Source organism: Sphaerodactylus townsendi, linkage group LG02 (assembly GCF_021028975.2).
Source record: "Sphaerodactylus townsendi isolate TG3544 linkage group LG02, MPM_Stown_v2.3, whole genome shotgun sequence".
NCBI lineage: Eukaryota > Metazoa > Chordata > Lepidosauria > Squamata > Sphaerodactylidae > Sphaerodactylus > Sphaerodactylus townsendi.
In genome coordinates this window covers 170,166,882-170,191,197 of record NC_059426.1, presented here as the reverse complement: position 1 = coordinate 170,191,197, position 24,316 = coordinate 170,166,882, and the positions used below count along the sequence as shown (strand labels likewise).

Below are 24,316 nucleotides of genomic sequence, written 5' to 3'. Positions count from 1 at the left end.
GCTACAGCTCGGATGTACAGCTATAGCCAAAATACCAGGTTGTGCGCAGAGACAGCGGAGAGGGCAAAAGGAGCTTCGAGTGGTCTAGAATGTGGCTGCATATATAACAACAATACTTTGGCACCTGCACTTGTAACCCCCATGCTCAGAATGGGTTGACCCAGAAAGGGGTGGAGCAGGAGGCTGCAGAGCTCATGTGTTTTGAAGGAGACAAGGCTACCAGACCCGGACCTTGGTTTATATAAGCCCTTAACACCTTGTTAAGGGTTCTTTTTGTGTTTGTAATGGGTGAGAGTTCTCCTGGAAACCTTCATCCTGTTGAATCCTGTTCATCAAGCCCTTGGAGTCTTCAGGAGCCAACCCACTTGCAAAGAAGAATTGGACTTGGCAGTATCAGTAGACTGTAAATATAAGGACTTGAAAATGCAACCTGAACAGGACCTTGAAGTGTGATGTTAAATGTTGATGTTATATGTTAAGAAAGTAAACCATTTTGTTTGTTTTTTAATTTGTTGTTGCAAACTCATTCCAGGTTCTGCCCCACAGAACCCACAGATAGAGGTTACACACTGACTTCCACCCAGCTTCCGATGTCAATTCTACGGCCCCTTCCGCGCATGCAGAATAATGCGCTTTCAATGCACTTTGCAGCTGGATTTGACTGTGCGGAATAGCAAAATCCGCTTGCAAACAATTGTGGAAGTGGATTGAATGGGCATTATTCTGCATATGACAATCATTAAGTGCTGTACCTTATGATTAAGTGCTGTACCTTATGATTCTTGACAAATGTATTTTTCTTTTATGTACACTGAGAGCATATGCACCGGAGACAAATTCCTTGTGTGTCCAATCACACTTGGCCAATAAAGATTCTATTCTATTCTATTCTATTCTATTCTATTCTATTCTATTCTATTCTATTCTATTCTATTCTATTCTATGTGCGGAAGGGGCCAAAGTGCTATTAAACCATATTGAACCTATTAAACGACAAACTGTCCGGGATCGTCTCACCTGTGTGACTCAATATGCCACCCCTCACCTCCTTAGACGGTCATGATGCCTTCATCAGGTACCTGACCCACAAACTGCCCACTTGTCAACTACCAGAGCATCTCTCCCTGGAACCATCTCCCAGGTGATATCTGTGCTCTGTAGGATCTTCCAGCATTCTGTAGGCTTTGGTCACTATTTTCTGCAGGCTTTGGTCACTATTATGGAGCAGGCCGGTTGTCTTAATCCTCCAGATTGTCTTGTTGTTTGAATTGATTTTTTAAGAAGAGAACAGTTTTGGATTTAAACCCTGCCTTTCTCAACTGCTGGGAGTCTCAAAAGTGTTTTGCAACCACCTTCCCTTCCCCTCCCCACAACAGACACCTTGTGAGGCAGGTGGAGCTGAGAGAGTTTGGAGGGAACTGTGACTAGCTCAAAGTCACCCAGCAGGCTTCGCGTGCAGGAGAGGGTACACAAATCCAGCTCACCAGATAAGAGGCAGCCACTCGTGTGGAAGAGTCAATCCCGGTTCTCCAGAATAGAGAACGCTGCGCTTGACTACTACGCCATGCTGTTATTTATTGTATTTTAAATGTTGTCAGTCGTCCCAAGTCCCTTGTGGGGAGAGAGTGCAGAGCGTAAATCAAATAAATGATCCCTGTACTCAGGAACATTAGGGTCTTCTATGTCTTCTCCAGTTGCCCAGCCCTATCACCAAGACCTTCTGTCTTCCAACCTTCATAAACGTTAACAGCACACACATTCAGAACCACCAATCCAGATGATAAGACTTGAATTCCACAACAATGAACACAACAATGTGTTGGTCCATTGATGGTAGATTCAGGATGGAGCTGCAGGCAATCCGGGCTTTCGAATGAATGAACTTGTGTGCTTTATGAACTTGTAAAGATGTGCGTAGCCTCTTTGAGATGCTGCCTTTGGGGGCATCCAGCCTCATGATATAGCCACAGTTCTCCAGATACACACAGCTGGCATTTGGCTGAAACAAGCACAGTGGCGTAGCGCTAATGGGACGTGGGGCACGACGCTCTAGGCGCGCACCGCAGTGGGGGCATGGCTGGGGTGTGGAGGGGAGCCACAGCAGGGGGCACAGGGCGCACACATGCCCCGGGCGTAGTTCCCCATCGCTCCGCCCCTGAACAAGCACCATATATATTTGCAGAGTGCTTGTTTCAGACCACATAGCAACTGTTCCTAGTACAAGAGGCTGGATATTCCCAAACAAATGTCTTTAAAAGACTACATCTGAAGAACCACAATTCAAGAAGGATATGGACAAGCTGGAACGGGTCCAGAGGAGGGCAACCAAAATGGTGAAAAGTCTAGAATCCTTGCCCTACAAGGAGAGACATAGTGAGCTGGGGATGTTTAGTCTGGAGAAGAGAAGGCTAAGGGCGGGGGGGGCATGACAGCCTGAATTGTCACTATAAAATACTGGCTCAAGCAATGGTGATTTCAATTGAATTTTTTTAAAAGATCAGTTCCAATGTTATTGGTCCAAAGTTATTGTGGATAAAATCAGAACTATAGGGATCAATCTGGACAATATAGATATAAATAACGAACCACACATCTTCAAACAAAGACTGAAACATGAACATGATCCTTTACCCATCAAAGGCAGCTATATGTTCCCCTTGCTTTCTTGGGATAAAGCCAAATTATAGATCCAGAGTCAAATATTTCTCTACTCTTCATCTATCAAACAACGTCGAGTTTTTATGCTACCCCTGTTTTCCCGAAAATAAGACCTACCCCGAAAATAAGCCCTAGCATGATTTTTTGGGGGTTTTGGAGGACGCTTGAAATATAAGCCCTACTCCAAAAATAAACCCTAGGTACAGATTCCCCGGCGCTGCTGATCTGGTCACGTGGGGGGGAGGGTGCAAAATCATGGAAAAAAATAAGACATCCCCTGAAAATAAGCCCTCACACATCTTTTGGAGCAAAAATTAATATAAGACCTGTCTTATTTTCGGGGGAACACAGGTAGCACATTTTAACAGCTTTCCAACAGCTGCCACCTCTGGAAGATATCTTCGTATACCCAAACAACAAAGATTATGCCGCTGTGGATGCAACTCTCCAGATACTATATCTCAAACATTTTTGGAATATAATCTTTACCATGACCTATGCGTACGCCTGATTCAACCTTTGTTCACCTCATGGTCCACCCAATCACACTTACAGGTTCCTCACTTTTTATTAAGTGATTATAATTCACAAATTACCTCAGCGGTAGCCATATATCTAGAAAAAAAATTAAACTTTTAAACTCTGCATTTGGACCTTTTACCTTTTCTTTTAATGTTTTTCACGTTTACATTCTTCTGACAATCTTTTAATATGCCAATAAAGGTATAATGAATGGATTACATGACAAGACAGCCATGTTTAAATATTTGAAGGGATGTCATGTTGAAGAAGGAGCAAGCTTGTTTTGCGCTGCTTCAGAGACTAGGACAGGGAGTAATGGATTTAAACTACAGGAAAAGAGATTCCACCTAAACATCAAGAAGAATTTTCTGCTGGTAAGGACTGCTAGACAATGGAATATGCTACCTGTGGTAGAGTCTTTCTTCAGAGGTTTTTTAACAGAGAGGCTGGATGGCCATTTATCAGGAGTGCTTTGATTGTGAGTTCCTGCATGGCAGGGGGTTGGACTGGATGGCCCTTGGGGTCTCTTCCAACTCTATGATTCTATCATTCTAACACAGGGTTTCCCAACCTTTTCGAGGTCAGGGTACCCTTGACCTCACTCTTCATATCTCACAGTACCCCTGCCACCACCCTCCACCTTCCCCTCCCATTGCCCCTGCTTGCCACACACCCCACCTTCCCCTCCCAGGGTGAAGGGTAGCACTGGGGGTGGTGGTGGCTGCTGACCTTGTGGCTGGCCCTGTCCCATGGGCCAGCTCCATGTCCTTGCTGGCACTGGTGGGAGACACCACAAAAATGAGGGGGCGGTAGTGTTGCCGCAGTACCCCTGGGACATGCTCATGGCACCCCGGGGTACCAGGGACCCCTGGTTGAGAATGGCTGTTCTAACATCTGAAGAAGACTACAGGCACATTTGTATTTCTAGATATGCTCCTGAAAAAAATCCATCAGTGGACTGTGCTTGTAAGGTAAACAGATTGTCATATCTAGAATGATTCCAAGACCCAATGAGCATACATTGCATGGAGGCATAGCCGCTGAGGTCATTGTACCAGAAGAAGAGACAAACTTCTCAGAACTTCATGTGAGTGGGTGGACAGCCCCACCGTACAATTTGAATAAAACTGCTGCAGGCCAAATTCCCCACAGCTCTACTTCGGCATAATGAGAAATATCTGTCACAATTTGATGGCGGTGCTCTAGAAATCCCATGCAAAATCATTAAAAAGAAATATTGCGGCAACACGGAAATAAGATCCTACTTACAGCCAACCATCATCATGGCCACCGAAAAGATCTTCTCTCCGTCGGTGGTTGGAGCAATGTTTCCAAATCCTATCGTCGTAAGGCTTGTCATGGTAAAGTAGAGGGATGTTATATACAGAGAGTATTTATTGGGTCCGCCTTCCCATTGTCCTGATCCGGTCGTGTTGTATCGATAGGGCATCCCAATGCTCTCAGCCAATTGGAAGAGCCAGCTGTCCGTCTTGATGGTATTTGTTATCTCATCGATGACCTCATAGTCCCCGATGCTGTACCATATACAAGCCAGCCAGTGGGCCACTAGTCCAAAGACGCAGACCAAAAGGACCAACACCGCGGCACCATATTCCAGATAATGGTCCAACTTTCTGGCGACACGGCCCAATCGCAGAAGGCGTACCACTTTTAAGGAACTGAAGAGGCTGCTGATCCCCTAGGGAAAAACAAAAATCCTTTACTTTTTGGGTACTGAGTAGCATAGATGGAGGAGGACTGAGATGTCGAGGCAGCCCTGGCTGTGCCAAGTGGACCTTGGGATTGGATGATGGTCATTGCTGGGATTGGGCTCTAATGTGAAGAAGAAGAAGAAGAGTTTGGATTTATACCCTGCTTTTCTCAACCTTTAAGGAGATTCAAAGTGGCTTATAATCACCCTGCCGGTTCCCCTCCCCACAACAGACACCTTGTGAGGTAGGTGGGGCTGAGAGAGTTCTGAAAGAATTGTGACAGGCTTCATGTGGAGGAGCAGAGAAAGAAATCCCATTCACCAGATAAGCCTCTGCCACTCAGGTGGAGGAGTAGGGAATCAAACCCAACTCTCCAGATTAGAGTCCATCCACTCTTAACCACTGTACCATGCTGGCTCTCATCACAATGTCAGCATCAGAGAAGCCACTCAGCTAAGGTTGCCCCTGGCTACCAGTAGTCTTCAAGGAAAAACAGCCCAACAAGATCCTCCCCAGTAGGTGAATGGATCAGTCTATCCTTAAACAAAACATGCTGGTATGCAAGGAGTTCTATGTTTTTGACTGCTGTTAATCAAATACTGTGATGCATCAAAGCTGTTTCTTGCAGCCACATTAACCCCAGGTAGGATTACCATTTGGCCTACTGGGGATTGGGGAGTGGGCAGGAGATCAGCTCCCATTGCTACGGCACTACGGAGGCTGGTAGGAGAGAACAACATTTAAAAAATCAAAACTGGGTGATAGCATTATGCCACTTCTGAGGAAAACCCAGTGACATCAGGACACTCTAGGAATTGCCAGAAACTCTATGGTAAAATCATAGTGCTTCTGGTGATTCCTAGAGTAGTATGACATCACTTTGGGAGGTTTCCCTGGGAATTATATATTGATGTTACCCAATGGCTGGCGCATGCGCACACACACACACACACCACGTTGCTGCCTCCTTGGACTTCTGCCAGTGGCAATTCGTAACCTAGAGAATTAGGGATGTATAAACATGCCCTTTTTGTTTCTTCTTGGTTAGGCATATTTTTGTTGTGAGCCCCTTTGTTTTATCCATTTTCAGTAAGCTTGAGGAAAGTTCGAGAAAATTTGGATTCGGCTTGATTCGGCTGTAAAATTATCGGTATAGCCGAATAAGCCTAATTTTCACTCCTGGCGTTCCTGACTTGTTCATATCTTTAACACTGTTTTAATATAATCAGCAAAAAATACAGTATTAAAACATGGTAAATGTGATCACAAAATTCCCTGCAAAGAAAATGGTATGAACATAAATACTCCTACATTCAGTGCACACAAAGAGGAAGCAAAAATCAGACCGGATTTTTTAAAATCAAAATGGCGGGGTTGCGTCCTTTAGTTGCATCCAAGATCAACAGGACTGATCCTACTAATTTGGTTTTAATCAGTCAATATGTGAAGGATTACGACTCGAATACACTTTGTTATGTGAGACCCCTAGGCCTTGACAGAGCTCAAGTAGTCATGTGTAACTAGGAACACTGATTTCTCTCGGACTTAAGCATGAATAACTTTATAGCTGGACCTGATCCAATTGAATATTTTAGCCAGAGGCCATGCCGTGGCGAAGCATGAAACAATGAAAAAAGAACTGGTATGATAATCAGCTAAAAATCAATACAAGATAGAACTCAAGAATCATTTTTAATGACCAAACAAAAAGCTAACCCCTGTTACTTCAATAAAAATTGTATACCTTTGGGCTTTGTATTACTTCGTGAAAGGTACACAGATGTATGCACAGCACAATAAAATATTATACACTGACGATCCAGCATGCTGTAGTAGTTAGCATGTTGGACAAGGGTGCTATCGGTCACAGGGTGCTATCAGTCACAGACCAGGAAAGGGATTTGGGCGTCTTAGTTGATAGTTCCATGGGAATGTCAACTCAATGCATAGCAGCTGTGAAAAAGGCAAACTCTATGCTGGGGATAATTAGGAAAGGAGTTGATAATAAAACTGCAAGGATTGTCATGCCCTTATATAAAGCCGTGGTGCGACCATACTTGGAGTACCGTGTTCAGTTCTGGTCGCCACATCTCAAAAAGGATATCGAAGAGATAGAAAAAGTGCAGAGAAGGGCAACGAGGATGATTGAAGGATTGGAGCACCTTCCTTATGAGGAGAGGCTGCAGCGTTTGGGACTCTTTAGTTTGGAGAGGAGACGACTGAGGGGGGATATGATTGAAGTCTATAAAATTATGCATGGGGTAGAAAATGTTGACAGAGAGACATTTTTCTCTCTTTCTCACAATACTAGAACCAGGGGGCATTCATTGAAAATGCTGGGGGGAAGAATTAGGACTAATACAAGGAAACACTTCTTCACGCAGCGTGTGATTGGTGTTTGGAATATGCTGCCACAGGAGGTGGTGATGGCCACTAACCTGGATAGACTGGAGGCTTGGATGCGGAATTTATGGAGGAGAAGTCGATCTATAGCTCACCAATCTTGATCCTCATTGATCACAGAGTGCAAATGCCTTAGCAGACCAGGTGCTCAGGAGCAGCAGCAGCAGAAGGCCATTGCTGTCACATCCTGCACGTGAGCTCCCAAAGGCACCTGGTGGGCCACTGCGAGTAGCAGAGTGCTGGACTAGATGGACTCTGGTCTGATCCAGCAGGCTTGTTCTTATGTTCTTATGTTCTTAAGGGCTAAGGAGACCTGTTATAAAAGGGTTAAAAGGTTTTTTGACAGACAGAAGCTTGCAAGGGTTAGCCAAAGGCAGGCAGAAACATTTGCTCAAGAATCTTTTAACAATTTCGCAATACAGATGCAAGGTTTCCCCTTATGACCAAACCGACAAGCTTGCTTAAGGCTCACTGCAAAAATAAGTAATAAAGGGCTTTAGTAATGATTACGGGAATGGGGGGAGTGGGGGGAGCTTATTACAGGAAGAGGCTTTGATATGTTTATGTAATATTTGATACGTTTGATGTTTTTATATGGAATAGGCAGATTGGGAAGGGTGTAACTCTAATTGCTCTTAGCCAATGGGAGAACGGAGAGGGACCGTTGCCTCACGGGAAATAAGGGAAATATAAACTGCTGTTATTTCCATGCTGCTTCGAGCAGAACAGGAAACGCCATCTGGCTCTGCTCCCTTTATTAATAAAGCTGCTTACAATTCTGATCGCCGGGTTCAACGAATGGTTTCTCCAGGCCCTGCTCTGATGGGTGACTGAGAGTGTTTATAACAGACCCAGGTTCAAATTCACACTCAGCCCCCAAAATCACTAGATGGCGCTGGGCCCACCCATCCCTGCAAACCTAGTGATAGGCACAGGGCAAGGCCCTGTCCACAGCGCAACAGCTCTGACCGGTTACAAAAATAACCATCCAAAAGATTTATTGTTTTCTTTCAATTCTGCGCAGAGTAGGGAACTCTCCTCTGTTAGCAACAGGGAGGAGGTTCAAGGGGCTGTTGCTTGCCTAACATAATTTACACCCTCTTACAAACATCCCTCCTTGTCTTCTGACCATTGGTTTTGAGTCAAGAAGACGTACAGACCTGGTCATCTCATCCCACCTTTTACCACACCTTGCCCATTCCCATATTTGGTGAAACTTAAGTCCAAAACACCTTGCGTAAAAGGTTTCTATAACAACTACTGGTTTCTAGTCAAATGGTATCTGTTTTACAAATTTGTTTTTGAATTGAATGGCTAAACCCTTTTAACCCATTTTATATTTCTATTAATGAACTGTCAAGTTGGAAAGCAAAATCCATAGATGTAACATATGATTTTAAATTTAATAATTTCATAATAGTGTATAACCACTGTCCTCATACCTAATACCAATGGTTGAGGTTATTGGCCAGTTGTGATTGTAGAAATACTGGTTTCTATTTTCCTTTTATCTTAATACATTTGGCTTGAGGTTTCTGCTAATTCCATATCTCCTTGAAATTTAGGGGCCCTGGTACCACAGGAAATCAAAGCTCAAAGTGTCAAGGCTGCTCCTATGAGTTTGAACAAGTTTCTGCCAACTTGAAAGTAGAAGTTTTCCGAGAGGTGCTTGAGGTGCCCGGAAATTGAAATTACACTCATATAACTTGTATGATTAAATACAATGGCTTAAAACATCATAAACTATATGTCCATGTCAATAGCATACCTCGCAGGGTTCTTGTGGAGATAAATGGGATGCAGGAGAGGAGAGGTGGGTCATACCCAGAGCCAACCCTTACATCTTTGGAGGAAGGACAATATTAACGTTATAAAACACACTATTTTCCATGGGTGCTGATGGGAATATAGTAGCTAAGTGGATGAGCTCTGCGGCAAAAGACGGCCTGTGCAAATCTGACTATCTGGGGTCAGATTCTGACCCTGACTTAGCCCCCCTCCTATCAGGCAAGCTGTGAACAACCCAGTGTCTTGAGAGCCCCGCTTAGCCAGAGGGAGAAGCAGTGCCAAAGAAACTCCAGGGAGCAGTGGGGTCCAAAAGCCCCACCAGGCAGGAGCGAGAACAGCGTCAGGGAGTTCCAATCCAGAAGCACAGGCCCAGGCCACCATTTGCTTCAAGAGAGAGAGATGGCCAGAGACCTGGACAGCCGCACTGTGGTGCCTAGGGGTGAAGGCTGGCATACTGAAAGGGCAAGGGTAAGAGCAAGATGGAGGAAGGAGGCTTGGCCAGGAGGAAAGTACAGGAAGTGCTAAAAGTGGGTAGCCACCCTTTTTTTATCACTTCCAGGAAGAGACAGGAATAAACCTGATTGGGGCCAAGGGTCAGGGGCCAAGGGTCACATTAACCCCAAGGGCCAAGGAAGCTTCCAAGCCAGGCTGGGAAGAAAAACTGGTGAAGTGAGAAGGGCAACTAGTGGGAAACTGGGGGACATGGGGAATGGCCATTAGAGAAAGTGTGACATCACTTCCTGGAAAACAGGGAAGTGTCATCAAAACCCAGAAGTGGCATCAGGTCCTTTCTAGGAATTATTAAAAATCCTATGTTGTTTACTATAGAGTTTCCAATAATTCCCAGGAAGACCAGATGTCACTTTCAGGAAAATCTGGAAGTGATATTTTAATTGTTCTTTTCCCCGGAGGCTGCCGGAGTGTTGGTGCACTATAGGTGGGAAATCTCTTGCCCCTAGCAGACATGGAGCAACTGTGGGCTTGCTCAGAACCTACTTTTATTGGTTCCTGGATATTTCTTTTTTATTCAGATTTCTCCCTGAGGGGGTCCAATCATTTACATATATATGTGTGTCTGTGTGCGTATAAATGGTCTGCTTATCGTCTGAGGTCTGTTTTATGGATCTCATTTTAAGATGTTTTATGCTGTTTTATTTTCTGGCTTGTTTTTACTGGGTTTTTTTTTAAGAAGAAGAGTTTGGATTTATACCCCACCTTTTTCTCCCGTAAGGAGACTCAAGGTGGCTTACAAGCGCCTTTCCCTTCCTCTCCTCACAATAGACACTTTGTGAGGTAGGAGGGGCTGAGAGAGTTCTAAGAGAACTGTAACTAGGCCAAGGTCACCCAGCAGGAATGTAGGAGTGCAGAAACATAGCTGGTTCACCAGATAAGCCTCTGCCACTCAGGTGGAGGAGTGGGGAATCAAACCCGGTTCTCCAGATTAGAATCCACCTGCTCTTAACCACTACACCATGCTGGCTCTCAGTATTGATAACTTTTAATACTGATAACTTATGCAGTGTTGTTTTTTACATGTGAGCCACCTCAAACAGAACCACAGAGAGGCGGTGTGTACATTCTCCAAACAAATGATGATGTTGTCGATGGTACTGCCCACCTTGCAAGACTATTGTAAAGATAAAATCCTGAAAAATCATGCTAGGGCTTATTTTCAGGGTAGGTCTTATTTTTGGGGAAACGGGGTGCAGTGGTAATGAGTATGTAACCCCCATGCTCAGAATGGGTTGACCCAGAAAAGGGGTGGAGACTCAAAGCAGCAGGAGGCTGCAGAGCTCATGTAGTTTGGAGGAGACCAGGCTACCAGACTCGGACCTTGATTTGTATAAGCCCATAACACCTTGTTAAGGTAACTGCAATGTGGTTGGGAACTAGTGGGAAGGTAGTTGTTTATTTTTGCTATGTTGTAATGTTGGAGTTTATTGTTTCAGGTTTTTTTGTGAGAGTGGGTGAGAGTTCTCCTGGAAACCTTCATCATGTTGAATCCTGTTCACCCAGCCCTTGGAGTCTTCAGGAGCCAACCCACTTGCAGGAAGAATTGGACTTGGCAATATCAGAAGACTGTAACTAGAAGGACTTGAAATGACACCTAAACAGGACCTTGAAGTGTGATGTTAAATGTTGATATTTGATGTTTTATGTTAAGAAAGTAAACCATTTTTTGGGGGGGGGGGTTAATTTGTTGTGGCAAACTCATTCCAAGTTCTGCCCCACAGAACCCACAGATAGAGGTTACAAGTACAAAACTCTTTGGTCATTAAAGGGACTCTGTATACCTTCAGAGTTACTGTGGAGAGGCCAGCAATTATAGTGAAGCCCGATGACCCCCTCCTGCATTTGCAAATTGCATAAAAGTGCCAGTTGTTGCTTGATGTCTTTCTTCGTTTCCCAGGAGGCTTTGAGGAAAATTACAAGAACAACAATCTTCATTTGAAACAAGCACATCTTCACCCAACTACCTTGCTCTAAACTTCATACTCCAGGAAATGGTATTCCGGATGTGGGGGTGAACAAAGATCATTCATACCCACCGACTTTTCAAAGATGAAACTTGAGGCACGTTCCCATAACACTCAGATTCTTACACAAGATTACTGTCTGAGACCCTTTCATAATTGAGCACTCCTGCCTGCTGTATCCATTTTTTCCCTGCAAAATATCTGCCCCCCCGCCGATTTAAAAGCCAAGACAGCGTTTGTTCTTCCTGATTAAAGACATATTAGGGAGAAAACCCGAATCGTCTGCCGATATTTCATCACAGTTCAAAGTATTTCTCAGCAGCTGCCATGCGATAATGGGCAGGCTACGCGCGGCATGGTGCCGTGGCGTCGGTGCGCATGTGTTTATGTGCATGCTAACCAGAGACAAGACACACCACTCTGTACTTGGGGACTGCACTTCTGAAGTCCAGAGAGGGCAGCGAGCCCTGAAGGATGACAACGTTAGCAACTCTCCCTGACAGCATTCGGAGACATCTCCCCAAAGGCAAAAAAAATCTGCCATCTTAATTATTCAGCACATTGGAGTCTGCTGTAATTCCCTTGACTTTGCTGCTTCGGCATTTACGTTTCGCTTCTGCAATTTGCTCTCTTTCCTAATTGTTCTTAAAAGGTTTGGCTAGCCCTGCGACAAACCCTGGTACCCGATCCTGACCTCACTTCAACCCAAGTGACATTATCATGGAACCTAGGTTGGCCATCCCTGGCTTGGGAGATTACTGATTATTTGAGGAGAACATAGGGAAGGCAGAATTATGGGGCGGGAGAGTCACTTTGTCCAAGATTGTGCTAGCCAAGAATATCCATGTTAGGGCCTAACATGACTACCTTCCTGGAATCCTAATAATAATAATAATAATAATAATAATAATAATAATAATAATAATAATAATAATAATAAGAAGAAGAAGAAGAAGAAGAAGAAGAAGAAGAAGAAGAAGAAGAAGAAGAAGAAGAGGAGGAGGAGGAGGAGGAGGAGGAGGAGGAGTAGTTTGGATTTATATCCCCCCTTTCTCTCCTGTAGGAGACTCAAAGGGGCTTACAATCTCCTTGCCCTTCCCCCCTCACAACAAACACCCTATGAGGGAAGTGGGGCTGAGAGAGCTCCGAAGAACTGTGACTAGCCCAAGGTCACCCAGCTGGCGGATGTGGGAGTGCCCAGGCTATTCTGAATTCCCCAGATAAGCCTCCACAGCTCAGGCGGCAGAGCGGGGAATCAAACCCGGTTCCTCCAGATTAGATCCACGAGCTCTTAACCTCCTACGCCACTGCTGAAGAAATGAGGTACAGTGGAATCTCAGTTTTCATTGCCTTCGGTTTTCATCTACTTTTTTTTGGACGGATTACCAACGAAAACGGAGGTTCCGCTGTACACCAATAGGGTAGCCAGAACTGGATTGAGAACAACCTGGAAGTTGTGGGGGTGGAGTCTAAGAAAGGTGGGGTTTGGGGAGGGGAGGGGCCTCAATGTAGTATCATGCCATAGGGTCCACCTTCCAAAGCCGCCATTTTCTTCAGGTGAAGTGATCTCCTGGGAAACTGGTCTCTGCCTGGATAACAGTTGTAATCTCAAGCTACCACCTGGAGGTTTTGCAACCCTGCATACAAAAGATGCACATATTTCCACTACCTGGGAGGAAATAGAAAGGATACTAAAGAGACAGAGCTCGGACCTGGATGTCCCAGGTTAGCCTGATCTTGTCAGATCTCTGAAGCTAACTCTGGATTGATGATCAATAGCGTTTATTGGAAGGCAACGAGGTACCCAGCTTTGAGAAAGCCAGTTCTGGTGAACCTGGCTTTTGCTTTCCCCTTTATTCAGAAATAATCCCCCCTCCTGTTTTCCCTAAGAATGTGAGAAAGATTTATTGCGCAGCCGAGGCGCCCCAAGCTCAGCAACAGATAGAGATAAAGCCACCCGGCCTCCTGCCCCCACAGAGCAACGGAAACATCCCGTTTCCCATGAGAGCCAAAGGTATCGGGGATCAGCCCAGTTATCTACCAAGCATGCGAAGCCATAAAAAAAGAGAGATCAAGGAAAGAATGTCCCATCACATAATGGTCACAGAAAGCCGGTTGGTTACATATATCTTTCAGCAGTTACACTGAAATAGGAATGCATCTTAACTGACTAGATACATATCAGAAGAGTTTAAAGCGGAGCTTCTCAGGTAAGATGAGAATGTCTAGTAGTCTTCTTGCACTCACTGCAACCTTCTACCATACTTGGAAAAGAATACTCTCCACGCAAGATGTTCTTTCCATAGGAAGGTTTTACTTTAGCAGTTGCAAGGTTACACAAGTCTATTCTATATAAGACTATAATACTATACAGAACCCTTCAGCTAGAACAAAGTTCTACTCACACAGAACTTAACTCAGACTCTATCTCTATCTCAACTTAGCATAGCATATACAAATGTATACATCCAACTGGATACTGTTCCTCACCCATGCAACAGCTTCTCATTGGTCTAGAGTTACAGTTGAATTCACCAATCACGTTAAAGGTCAATCTTTGCTACTTTTGCCCCTAGACCAGTAGTGGTGAACCTTTTTGAGACCGAGTGCCCCAATTGCAACCCGAACCACACTTATTTATCGCAAAGTGCCAACCGGCAATTTAACCTAAATGCTGAGGTTTTAGTTTAGAAAAAACCAGTTGGCTCCCTCTTCCTCCGCCCCACCCACTCGAGCAGGGGCCAGCCTGTCCAAACCTCCAGCAAGTCCCACGCACATCGTTCTGTGCCTCTCTAGCATCTCTGCCTCCTCTGCGTCCCCCCATGCAGCAACCACCCAGAGCACAGGAACCAGGCCCGCCAGCTGAGTCCTCCCTGCTCACTGCAGTGGGCGCACGTCGTGCTCAGTGGCCCAGGCCAGCCTAGATGTGTGAATGGGTGATTTTCCACCCCCCACGTGATGAACTCTGTGTGCACATGCCCACAGAGAGGGCTTTGAGTGCCACCTCTGGCACCCGTGCCATATGTTCACCATCACTGCCCTAGACTGACTGTCTCCATCCTCTGGGTTTTGCAAACTTCTGCTAACATAGAAGATGACCTTTTAGTGAATTTTTACTCTCTTTTTTATATATCATGACAATATAATCACCGTCAATATATTGCATTGAGTTAGGAATACCCCTCCATCACCTAGGCACATCCCTAACATTCAGCGCTGTTTAGTAATTGGATGGGAGACCACCAAGGAATGCTGGAGCTGTGCAGAGGAAGTCCGATGGCAAACTAACCTTTTTAGTCTCTTGTCTTGAGAACCCAACAGGGTTACCATAAGTCGCCTATGTCTTGACAGTGCTTTACATACACACAAAAAGACAGAACATGGGAACACGCTATTATGCAGATAAATAGATCTGTTCTGTTCTAAAATGCCCCCCGTTTATTGGAAAAGTTTCCCTACAGAGTTTTTAAATAGCTGAAAGGAGCTCATCCGCTTCCTCCGTTCTTAAGGTAGGACATACGTCTAACTGCCGAAACTTAATTAGCCATTACGGTGAGTGTCACATGCCATTAACCACTTCTCAGAGAGCTTTCGGTTGGGCGCCTTTGGCTTTTTCTTCCCCCTTTCCACAGCCATGTGTCTCACGTCCGGGAGTTGTTCAAGCTCTGATAGGGAACCGGAGGCTCTTCATTTACTACAGCCTGCAAAAACCATAACTGGCTTCTGCAATCCGAATCGTTACTGTTCAATTATAGGCGCATTCCTACAAAAGGATTCCGCTGCAGATGGTTCGGCCGCCGAGGATGATTCATTCGGCAAGAGACAACAAAGCAGGCGTACTTTGCATCCGTGCCAACTTTAAATGGCCCTTTTCTACGCATCATTATCAAATCAGTCTAGTCAAAACGTTGCCTAATCATATTATGAAGCTGTAAAACACTGGAGGTTTATTTTCAGCAACGGGAAAAGCGGGAACGCTTGTACGTGCCGGCGATGTTTCTTTTTAACCTTACAGAGACTCGAGAAGAGAACATGAAGGCTGGAGACCTGCGCTGCCAAACCTTACATCCAGGGTCAGCCACTGGGGGCCACGGGGCCAAGTCCAGCCCTTGAGGATACCAGCTGACCAATCGGAAGAAAGAAGTATTTAGAAGAAGAGTTGGGATTTATGCTCTTCTTTTCTCTCCTGTAAGGAAACTCAAGGCAGCTTGTAAGCTCCATTCCCTTCCTCTCCCCACAACAGACACCTTGTGAGTAGGTGGGGCTGAGAGAGTGTACAGAGAAATGTGATTGGCCCAGCAGGCTTCATGTGTAGGAGCAGCGAAACAAATCTGGTTCACCAGATAAGAGTCTGCTGCTCATATGGAGGAGTGGGGATTCAAACCTGGTTCTCCAGATTAGAGTCCACCTGGAGCCAGTGTAGTGTAGTGGTTAAGAGCAGGTGGATTCTATTCTGGAGAACTGGGTTTGATTCCCCACTCCTCCACCTGAGTGGCACAGGCTTATCTGGTGAACCAGCTGTGTTTCCGCACTTCCACATTCCTGCTGAGTGACCTTGGGCTAGTCACAGTTCTCTCAGAGCTCGCTCAGCCCCACCTACTTCACAGGGTGTTTGTTGTGGGGAGAGGAAGGGAAAGGAGCTTGGAAACCTCATTGAGTCTCCTTATAGGAGAGGAAGGTGGGGTATAAATCTAAACTCTTCTTTCAGTGCACTTTGCAGCCGGATTTTACTGTGCGGAATAGCAAAATCCAGTTGCAAACAATTGTGAAAGTGAATTAAAAGCTCATTATTCTGCATATGCGAAGGGCCCTGAGAGGAACTGAGCCATCTAGGAGAGTTCCCCCTGCTGGGCAGACCCAAATATCCACCCAAGATCAGTAGCTCAAAGGACAGCAACATTTTCATCTGTGCCGCCCCAGGACAGTGACTGCCTGGCTGCACACTCTCAAACAGGGAATATTGATTACAACAGAATGCTGTTCACACAGTAAAATCCTGTTGCAAAGTGTACTGAAAGTGCATTATTCAGCATGTTCTCAAAGGTCAATAAGTGTCCAGAGTGGTTGCAGGAGGAAGAAGAAGAAGAAGAAGAAGAAGAAGAAGAAGAGGAACCCAAGAACATAAGAACATAAGAAAGAGACTGCTGGATCAGACCAGAGTCCATGTAGTCTCTCCTCCAGAGAGCCAGTGTGGTGTAGTGTGTCAGGAGCCCTGTATTTGGGGATTTTGCTTATGCGGCTGTCTTAATGCACAGTGGGAGGTGGAATGGGTTAAATGCATTTCCAACTGTTTCTTCACTGTTTCTGTAGAGTGTTATGCAGTACCAGGTGGTGTTCAAGGTCACTGCTTGCCCATCTCATGTTATCTTTCTGACAGTAACTTTTAGAAGAAGAAGAAGAAGAAGAAGAAGAAGAAGAAGAAGAAGAAGAAGAAGAAGAAGAAGAAGAAGAAGAGGAGGAGGAGGAGGAGGAGGAGGAGGAGGAGGAGGAGGAGTTTGGATTTATATCCCCTCTTTCTCTCCTGTAGGAGACTCAAAGGGGTTTACAATCTCCTTGCCCTTCCCCCCTCACAACAAACACCCTGTGAGGGAGGTGGGGCTGAGAGAGCTCCGAGAAGCTGTGACTAACCCAAGGTCACCCAGCTGGTGTGTGTGGGAGTGCACAGGCTAATCTGATTCCCCAGATAAGCCTCCACAAGCTCAGGCGGCAGAGCTGGGAATCAAACCCGGTTCCTCCAGATTAGATACACGAGCTCTTAACCTCCTACGCCACTGCTTGTGCGCTTTCCCAGGCTGGGGGGTGCAAGCTGTTTTAATTACTGGGTTTTGCGCGGGCAAATCTCAGTTCTGGCTTTAGCCAGGGAAGATCCAACACCATTAAAAACTACTGTTCTTCAACAAGAGTTTGTGTGTGTTTTTGGGATTCTGACGGTAGTGGTTAAGAGCAGGTGCACTGTAATCTGGAGAACCAGGTTTGATTCCACTGCTCTGCCACTTGAGCTGTGGAGGCTTATCTGGGGAACCAGATTTGTTTGTGCACTCCAACACACGCCAGCTGGGTGACCTTGGGCAAGTCACAGTTCTTCGGAGCTCTCTCAGCCCCACCCACTTCACAGGGTGTTTGTTGCAGGGGGGGGAGGGAAAGGAGTGTTTTAACAATTTTTTCCTTTTCTTCATCTCACCCTGCTCTTCCTTTGCTCTGTTGCGATTATCATTCTGGAGAACATTCAATGAATGATGCCTTCTCTCCAACACCCTCGATTCCCAGCTCGGGCAGCCACTTAAGTGTTACAAATCCGTACTGCTGCCGTCAGCAACCTTCTAGTCGGTGTCCGAAAGGATTACTTCACGTCCCTTGTTGCCTGAGCAAAATCTTCCTTTTCTCTTCTCGTTTTTCTCCCCAGCATTAAAGGGAAGGGCTTGGGGACCTCAACGCTCCCCCATAAACCCTCAGAGACGGAACCAGTCCTCAATTCGACCCGACACTCATTAGTGTGCCTTTCACAAGGGATTTGAGTTTCAATAACGTACACCCAACATCTGTTTCCCTGCTAATGCATACAGTACGTTTGAATGTATGGAGAGAGAATGTTTGAGAAGGGTAATTAAAATTCAATCCTATTGCCTTAATAATCAGTTATAAATCCCGCATAAATTGAGGCACTGTTTTTTTAAAAAAACCCTTCGGGCCCAACTTTATCCTTGGGGGAATTCTGCTCACTTTTACAGCGGGGTGAACTACCTTGGAGCAATGCGTATTTCTTCGCCTCCCCAACCCGGGCACGCCACAGAATACTTATTCCATCTTGTCTTTTTAATATTTTCTTCCCAGAACAGCACAGACAGATAATAGATTTTTGCACACTTACTGACGTAAAGGCTGCCCTGAAATAGAAAGAAACTATGCTGGTGTCTGTGTCGTTATGTGGCTAGGGGTTTTCAACTGTCTTTAAAGATTTGGGGGTTCAGTTTCGGGGGGAGTTCATGAGGGCCCATTCTCCTCAACTGAAAAAGGATAAAGCAGAGGAAATCTCCCTAGCCTGGCCTCCAGTGGAAGATGGGTAACTTATGGAGGGTGGGGAGCGCTATCATCACCATGCAAAGACACAATTTCTGGCATGCCCCAGAACTGATGACATTATGCTTGTGCAACATTCTAGCATTCACCCCAAAACCCCATTCACCAGGCCCCTGCCTGGTGGAACACTCTTCCTCCAGCTGTCCGGGCCCTGCGGGATCTTGGTGAATTCCGCAGGGCCTGTAAGACTGAGTTGTTCCACCGGGCTTTTGGAGTGCCCAGCTGCTGATCGAGGTGCCCCTTCTATTCTATTCCTCCAGTTTCGGAGTCCCCCTGTCATCTAGGGGACCCACTTCTTGCTCTGCTTCCCCCCCCCTTGGGAGGGTTTAATTGGGGTTATTGCTGATGCCATTTTTACTGAATTTTACCGCTGTGTTTTAAATTCTTAAATTTAAATTTTAATCTAATGGGTTTTTTTGTTTGTATATATTGTATGTAGAATCTGTGTTGTGCACCGCCCAGAGCCCTTCAGGGGTTGGGCAGTATAAAAATCCCATAAATAAATAAATAAATAAATAAATAAATACATACATACATACATACATACATACATACATACATACATACATACATACATACATACATACATACATACATACATACATCCTTTGGGGAGGGCGGTATACAAATATAAATAATAAATAAATAAATAAAACGTGATGGTTTCTATAGAGTTTGAAGCCAAGTGCTAGAGCGTCACCATTGGTGCAACACTGTCAAGTCTGGGTTGCGCCAGAACTTCTGTCATCATGCGGGGACAACAAATCCCTCTCACCTAGCTCTGGCTCCAGGCCATACGGTCTTAAGAACATAAGAACATAAGAACTAGCCTGCTGGATCAGACCAGAGTCCATCTAGTCCAGCACTCTGCTACTCGCAGTGGCCCACCAGGTGCCTTTGGGAGCTCACATGCAGGAGGTGAAAGCAATGGCCTTCTGCTGCTGCTGCTGCTGCTGCTCCTGAGCACCTGGTCTGCTAAGGCATTTGCAATCTCAGATCAAGGAGGATCAAGATTGGTAGCCAGAGATCGACTTCTCCTCCATAAATCTGTCCAAGCCCTTTTTAAAGCTATCCAGGTTAGTGGCCATCACCACCTCCTGTGGCAGCATATTCCAAACACCAATCACACGTTGCGTGAAGAAGTGTTTCCTTTTATTAGTCCGAATTCTTCCCCCCAGCATTTTCAATGGATGCCCCCTGATTCTAGTATTGTGAGAAAGAGAGAAAAATTTCTCTCTGTCCACATTTTCTACCCCATGCATAATTTTATAGACTTCAATCATATCGCCCCTCAGACGTCTCCTCTCCAAACTAAAGAGTCCCAAACGCTGCAGCCTCTCCTCATAAGGAAGGTGCTCCAATCCTTCAATCATCCTCGTTGCCCTTCTCTGCACTTTTTCTATCTCTTCGATATCCTTTTTGAGATACGACCAGAATTGAACATACAAGTACTCTAAGTGCGGTCTAATTCACTGCTTTTTATATAAGGGCATGACAATCCTTGCAGTTTTATTATCAACTCCTTTCCTAATGATCCCCAGCATAGAGTTTGCCTTTTTCACAGCTGCCATGCATTGAGTTGACATTCCCATGGAACTATCAACTAAGACTAAATCACTTTCCTGGTCTGTGACTGACATAGCAATTGACCCCTGTAGCGTGTATGTGAAGTTTGGATTTTTTGCCCCTATGTGCATCACTTTACATTTTGCTACATTGAACTGCATTTGCCATTTCTGAGCCCACTCACCTAATTTATCAAGGTCCGCTTGGAGCTCTTCTTTCAGAACTTTGTGGTTCTCACCACCCTACATACCGTATCATCCACAAACTTGGCCACCACACTACCCACCCTTACTTCCAGGTCATTTATGAATAAGTTAAAGAGCACTGGTCCCAATACGGATCCTTGGGGGACACCACTCCCGACATCTCTCCATTGTGAGAACTTCCCATTTATACCCACCCTTTGTTTCCTGTTCCTCAACCAGTTTTTAATCCATAGGAGGACTTCCCCTCTTATTCCTTCATTGCTGAGTTTTCTCAATAGTCTCTGATGAGGAACTCATCGGTCTTCTTCTGACCAGCGAGGCCTTTTACACTGAATGAAGGCTCCTTGCGTGACTGTTTCAGCTATGCCGAGCGGCAGAACAAACCCATTCCTTTTAACAAACAGACAATGACGCTAATGGTTATCGGCCAGGCAAATAAATCCGCAAAATGAGCTTTGCCTGTTTCACTACTTAGTACCTCAACTGCGTTATTATTACCCTCATCAATTCATCCCCCTGTTCATCACACACGGGGATCAGAGCTCATAAACCGTCAATCCAAGGGCTTTAGGGAACATAACGCTTTCGGTAAATTGTAGTAAATGGTAGCGCTACGGGGCTAATTGTGTTAGTGTCTCATTTTATGCGGTTTGTGGTAGCATTTGGCCAGTCGTTTGAGCACGGAGGGGTTTTTTTGTACTGCTACTGGGGAAAAGAAGTGACCAAGGCCTCTTCCACACATGCAGAATAATTCACTTCCAATCCACTTTCAATGCACTTCGCAGCTGGATTTTATTTGCGGAATAGCAAAATACACTTGCAAACAATTGTGAAAGCGGATTCAACGTGCATTATTCTTCAGGTGCGGAAGGGGCCCAAGTTCACCAACCGTCAAACTCCATGAGAGAAATCACTGAAAATTGTTATCTCTGATTTCAGTCCGAGCTGAACCTAGTCTCCGCGCGAAGGCGCAACAGCCACCTGGACTGTTTCCATGAGCTCCGATCGCTGCCTGCACGGAACGCACGTGAGCACGAAAACAGGAAAACGGGTTGCTTTATCACGACTGCAACCCGTTATACAGTTGCTGTGCGGAATTGGCCTCTGACACTTCAGCAACACTACTACTGACACGTAGGTATCAGTTTCTGTTAGATTTAGTTTAGAGTCATAGATCTGCCCAGTAGTGTGTGTGAGTGCAGTTTATAGAGACTTCCCAAGAGATAAATGTAAAAGGTAAAACTTACATTGATTCAAGCATCTCCAGTTCACAGCTTTGTTCCAGGAAAAAGGTAGATAGAAAGAAACCCTAGTCTAAAGAGATTACTTTCCCTACGACAAGTGGGCACAACTATCGCGCCATCACGTGTGCGCAGGTGAGAGGATGCTGCAGTGGGAAAGGGCCCCACTGTGGCAGGCTGCCATTGACCATGCGCTCGGGTCAAAGGCTAGAGCAGAAGTGAAACCAGCATGGGGAAGAAAGGAAGTTAGTGGGCGGTCTCCTGGCCCAGACAAGGAGGGCAAACAAGAGAGGCAACATCACAGTTAGAGTGAGATACACAGCCCCCCCCCCCCCCCCAGTGTCCAGGCATGCAGAAGTCGCTTATTCCAACAGTTTCAAATGTCAAAAGTAAGAAAACTAACATTTGAAAGGGACATTTACAACAGCATTGCCAGATGGTGAGAACATAGTGGGATGCTGATTTCACCAGATAGACTGCAACCATTTAGTGCGGGGCCCTCCAAAATGCAGGGGAACGCAGCGTTTGCTGCTTGTTCAACTAGGTTAATGCGGCAATATTTGGGGCATGCAGGTGCTCTGATTTTGAAACAGGAACAGGTCTAAGTTTTCTTTCTTCTGAACTCACCAGACCGAACTTCTCATCTGGAAAAATGCTCCCATCGCGTTCATCAGGTCTTTTTAGCATTGTCTTGTCAAAGGCTTTCATGACTGGAATCAACTGGCTATGCACAGAAGGAGAGTTTGGATTTATATCCCCCCCTTTATCTCCTGCAAGAGGACTCAAAAGGAGCCTACAATCTCCTTTTCCTCCCCCCTCACAACAAACAGTGGGGTTGAGAAAGCTCCAAAGAACCGTGACCGGCCCAAGGTCACCCAGATGGCATGTCTTGGAGTGCACAAGCTAATCTGATTCACCAGATAAGTCTCCACAGCTCAAGTGGCAGAGTGGGGAATCAAACCCGGTTCCCCAGATTAGGGTGCATCTGCTCTTAACCAGTACACCATGCTGGCTCTGTGATGGGTTTTCCAAACTGGGTGGCTGCGGTCTGGTAGTTATTTGCTCCTAATGTTTTGCCTGCATCTATGGATGGCATTTTCAGAGGCATATCACGTTAAGGTGAGTTTCCTCTCTGTGGTACAGTGTAGATTGGTTGTGTAATGGGGTATTTGCTTTGTTCTGGGCTATGCGGTGGGATCTGATAGTTTTTACTCCTAGCGTTTCACCTGCAAATGTGCCTCACACCCTCCCCTCACCTGTGAGGTGAACAAAACATATACCTTGCCGCACCATCACACCGCACTATGCCGCACAGAGAAACACATCTTACTGTGACACGCCTCTGAAGATGCCAGCCATAGATGCAGGCAAAACGCTAGGAGCGAAAACTACCAGATTGTGGACACAAAGCGTGGAAAACCATCAACAATCTTTTTTAGTATTCTTTTCCAGTTACTAGGATATCTTTTCTGAGATACAGTAGCAGAGTCACAGGAGAGAAAGTGGCACGGCGCAGCTGGTTTCGTCAGATCTCAGAAGCTAAGTGGAGTCAACATTTGGATCGGAGACTGCCAAAGAAGACTCTGCAGAAGACAAAGGAAAGCAAAGGCAAACCACCTCTGCTTCTGAGCTCCCATATCTGGTGGGCCACTGCGAGTAGCAGAGTGCTGGACTAGATGGACTCTGGTCTGATCCAGCTGGCTCGTTCTTATGTTCCTATGTTCTCCTGTGCCTTTAATGTCCCTTGCTGGACATTGTAAGTCAGTGGCAACTTGACAGGTGTAAACCCTTTTACGCCCTTTTAAACCATTTTACACCATTTTCACACTTGGGTGCTGTGTGGTTTCCGGGCTGTATGGCCGTGTTCTAGCAGCATTCTCTCCTGACGTTTCGCCGGCATCTGTGGCTGGCATCTTTGGAGGATCTGATGGTAGTAAAGCAAGTGGAATATATATACTTGTTTTACTACCATCAGATCCTCTGAAGATGCCAGTCACAGATGCAGGCGAAACATCAAGAGAGAATACTGCTAGAACACGGCCATACAGCCCGGAAACCACACAGCACCCCAGTGATTCCGGCCGTGAAAGCCTTCGACAATACGTTTTCACACTGTTTTCACACCGCTGTTTCTGGCCCATGCAGAATCCGCCCGCAATTACATATGTAACGAGAGCTACAAACAGTATTGCAAATGAGAATATATCATACAGCATTACAGAGGCGTACCAGGGATAAATGGTGCCCGGAGACAAATTGTCTCCAGGATGCCCCCAGCTCTGCCCCTGATGCCCCCAGGCTCCACCCCCTGCCCTTGACCCCACCCATGTCACCATGGACATGGGAAAGGTCTAGGGTGCCCACCTCCCCCCCAGACTCCCCCTGCTGGCTGGGAGCCCAGTCGGCAGGAGAGGGGAAGGAAGGGGGGAGTCCAGGGCATGGTTGAGGGCGCTTTGAGGTAGCAGGAAGTCCTGCTGCCTCGTCGTTTTTGCATGCCTCGACTGATACGGACGGGTCCGCGAAAACGACAAGGCAGCAGGACTTCCTGGTCACGTGATTTTGTGCCTCCCACATGACCAGAAGAGTGGCTCCCAGGGACAAGGGGTAATGCTGCAGTGGCATATCTGTAATGCTGCAGTGGCGTATCTGTAATGCTGCAGTGGCGT

At 45.8% G+C, this 24,316-nt stretch overlaps 1 protein-coding gene across 1 annotated transcript in view; it reads right to left on the bottom strand.

The window, feature by feature from the left end:
* Positions 1-24,316, bottom strand: part of KCNH5 (potassium voltage-gated channel subfamily H member 5) — a 132,103-nt gene that overhangs the window by 89,145 nt on the left and 18,642 nt on the right. The window contains exon 4 of the mRNA XM_048484657.1: positions 4,450-4,879. Within this exon, the coding sequence (XP_048340614.1) occupies positions 4,450-4,879 (430 nt within the window). The remainder of the gene's footprint in view (positions 1-4,449; positions 4,880-24,316) is intronic.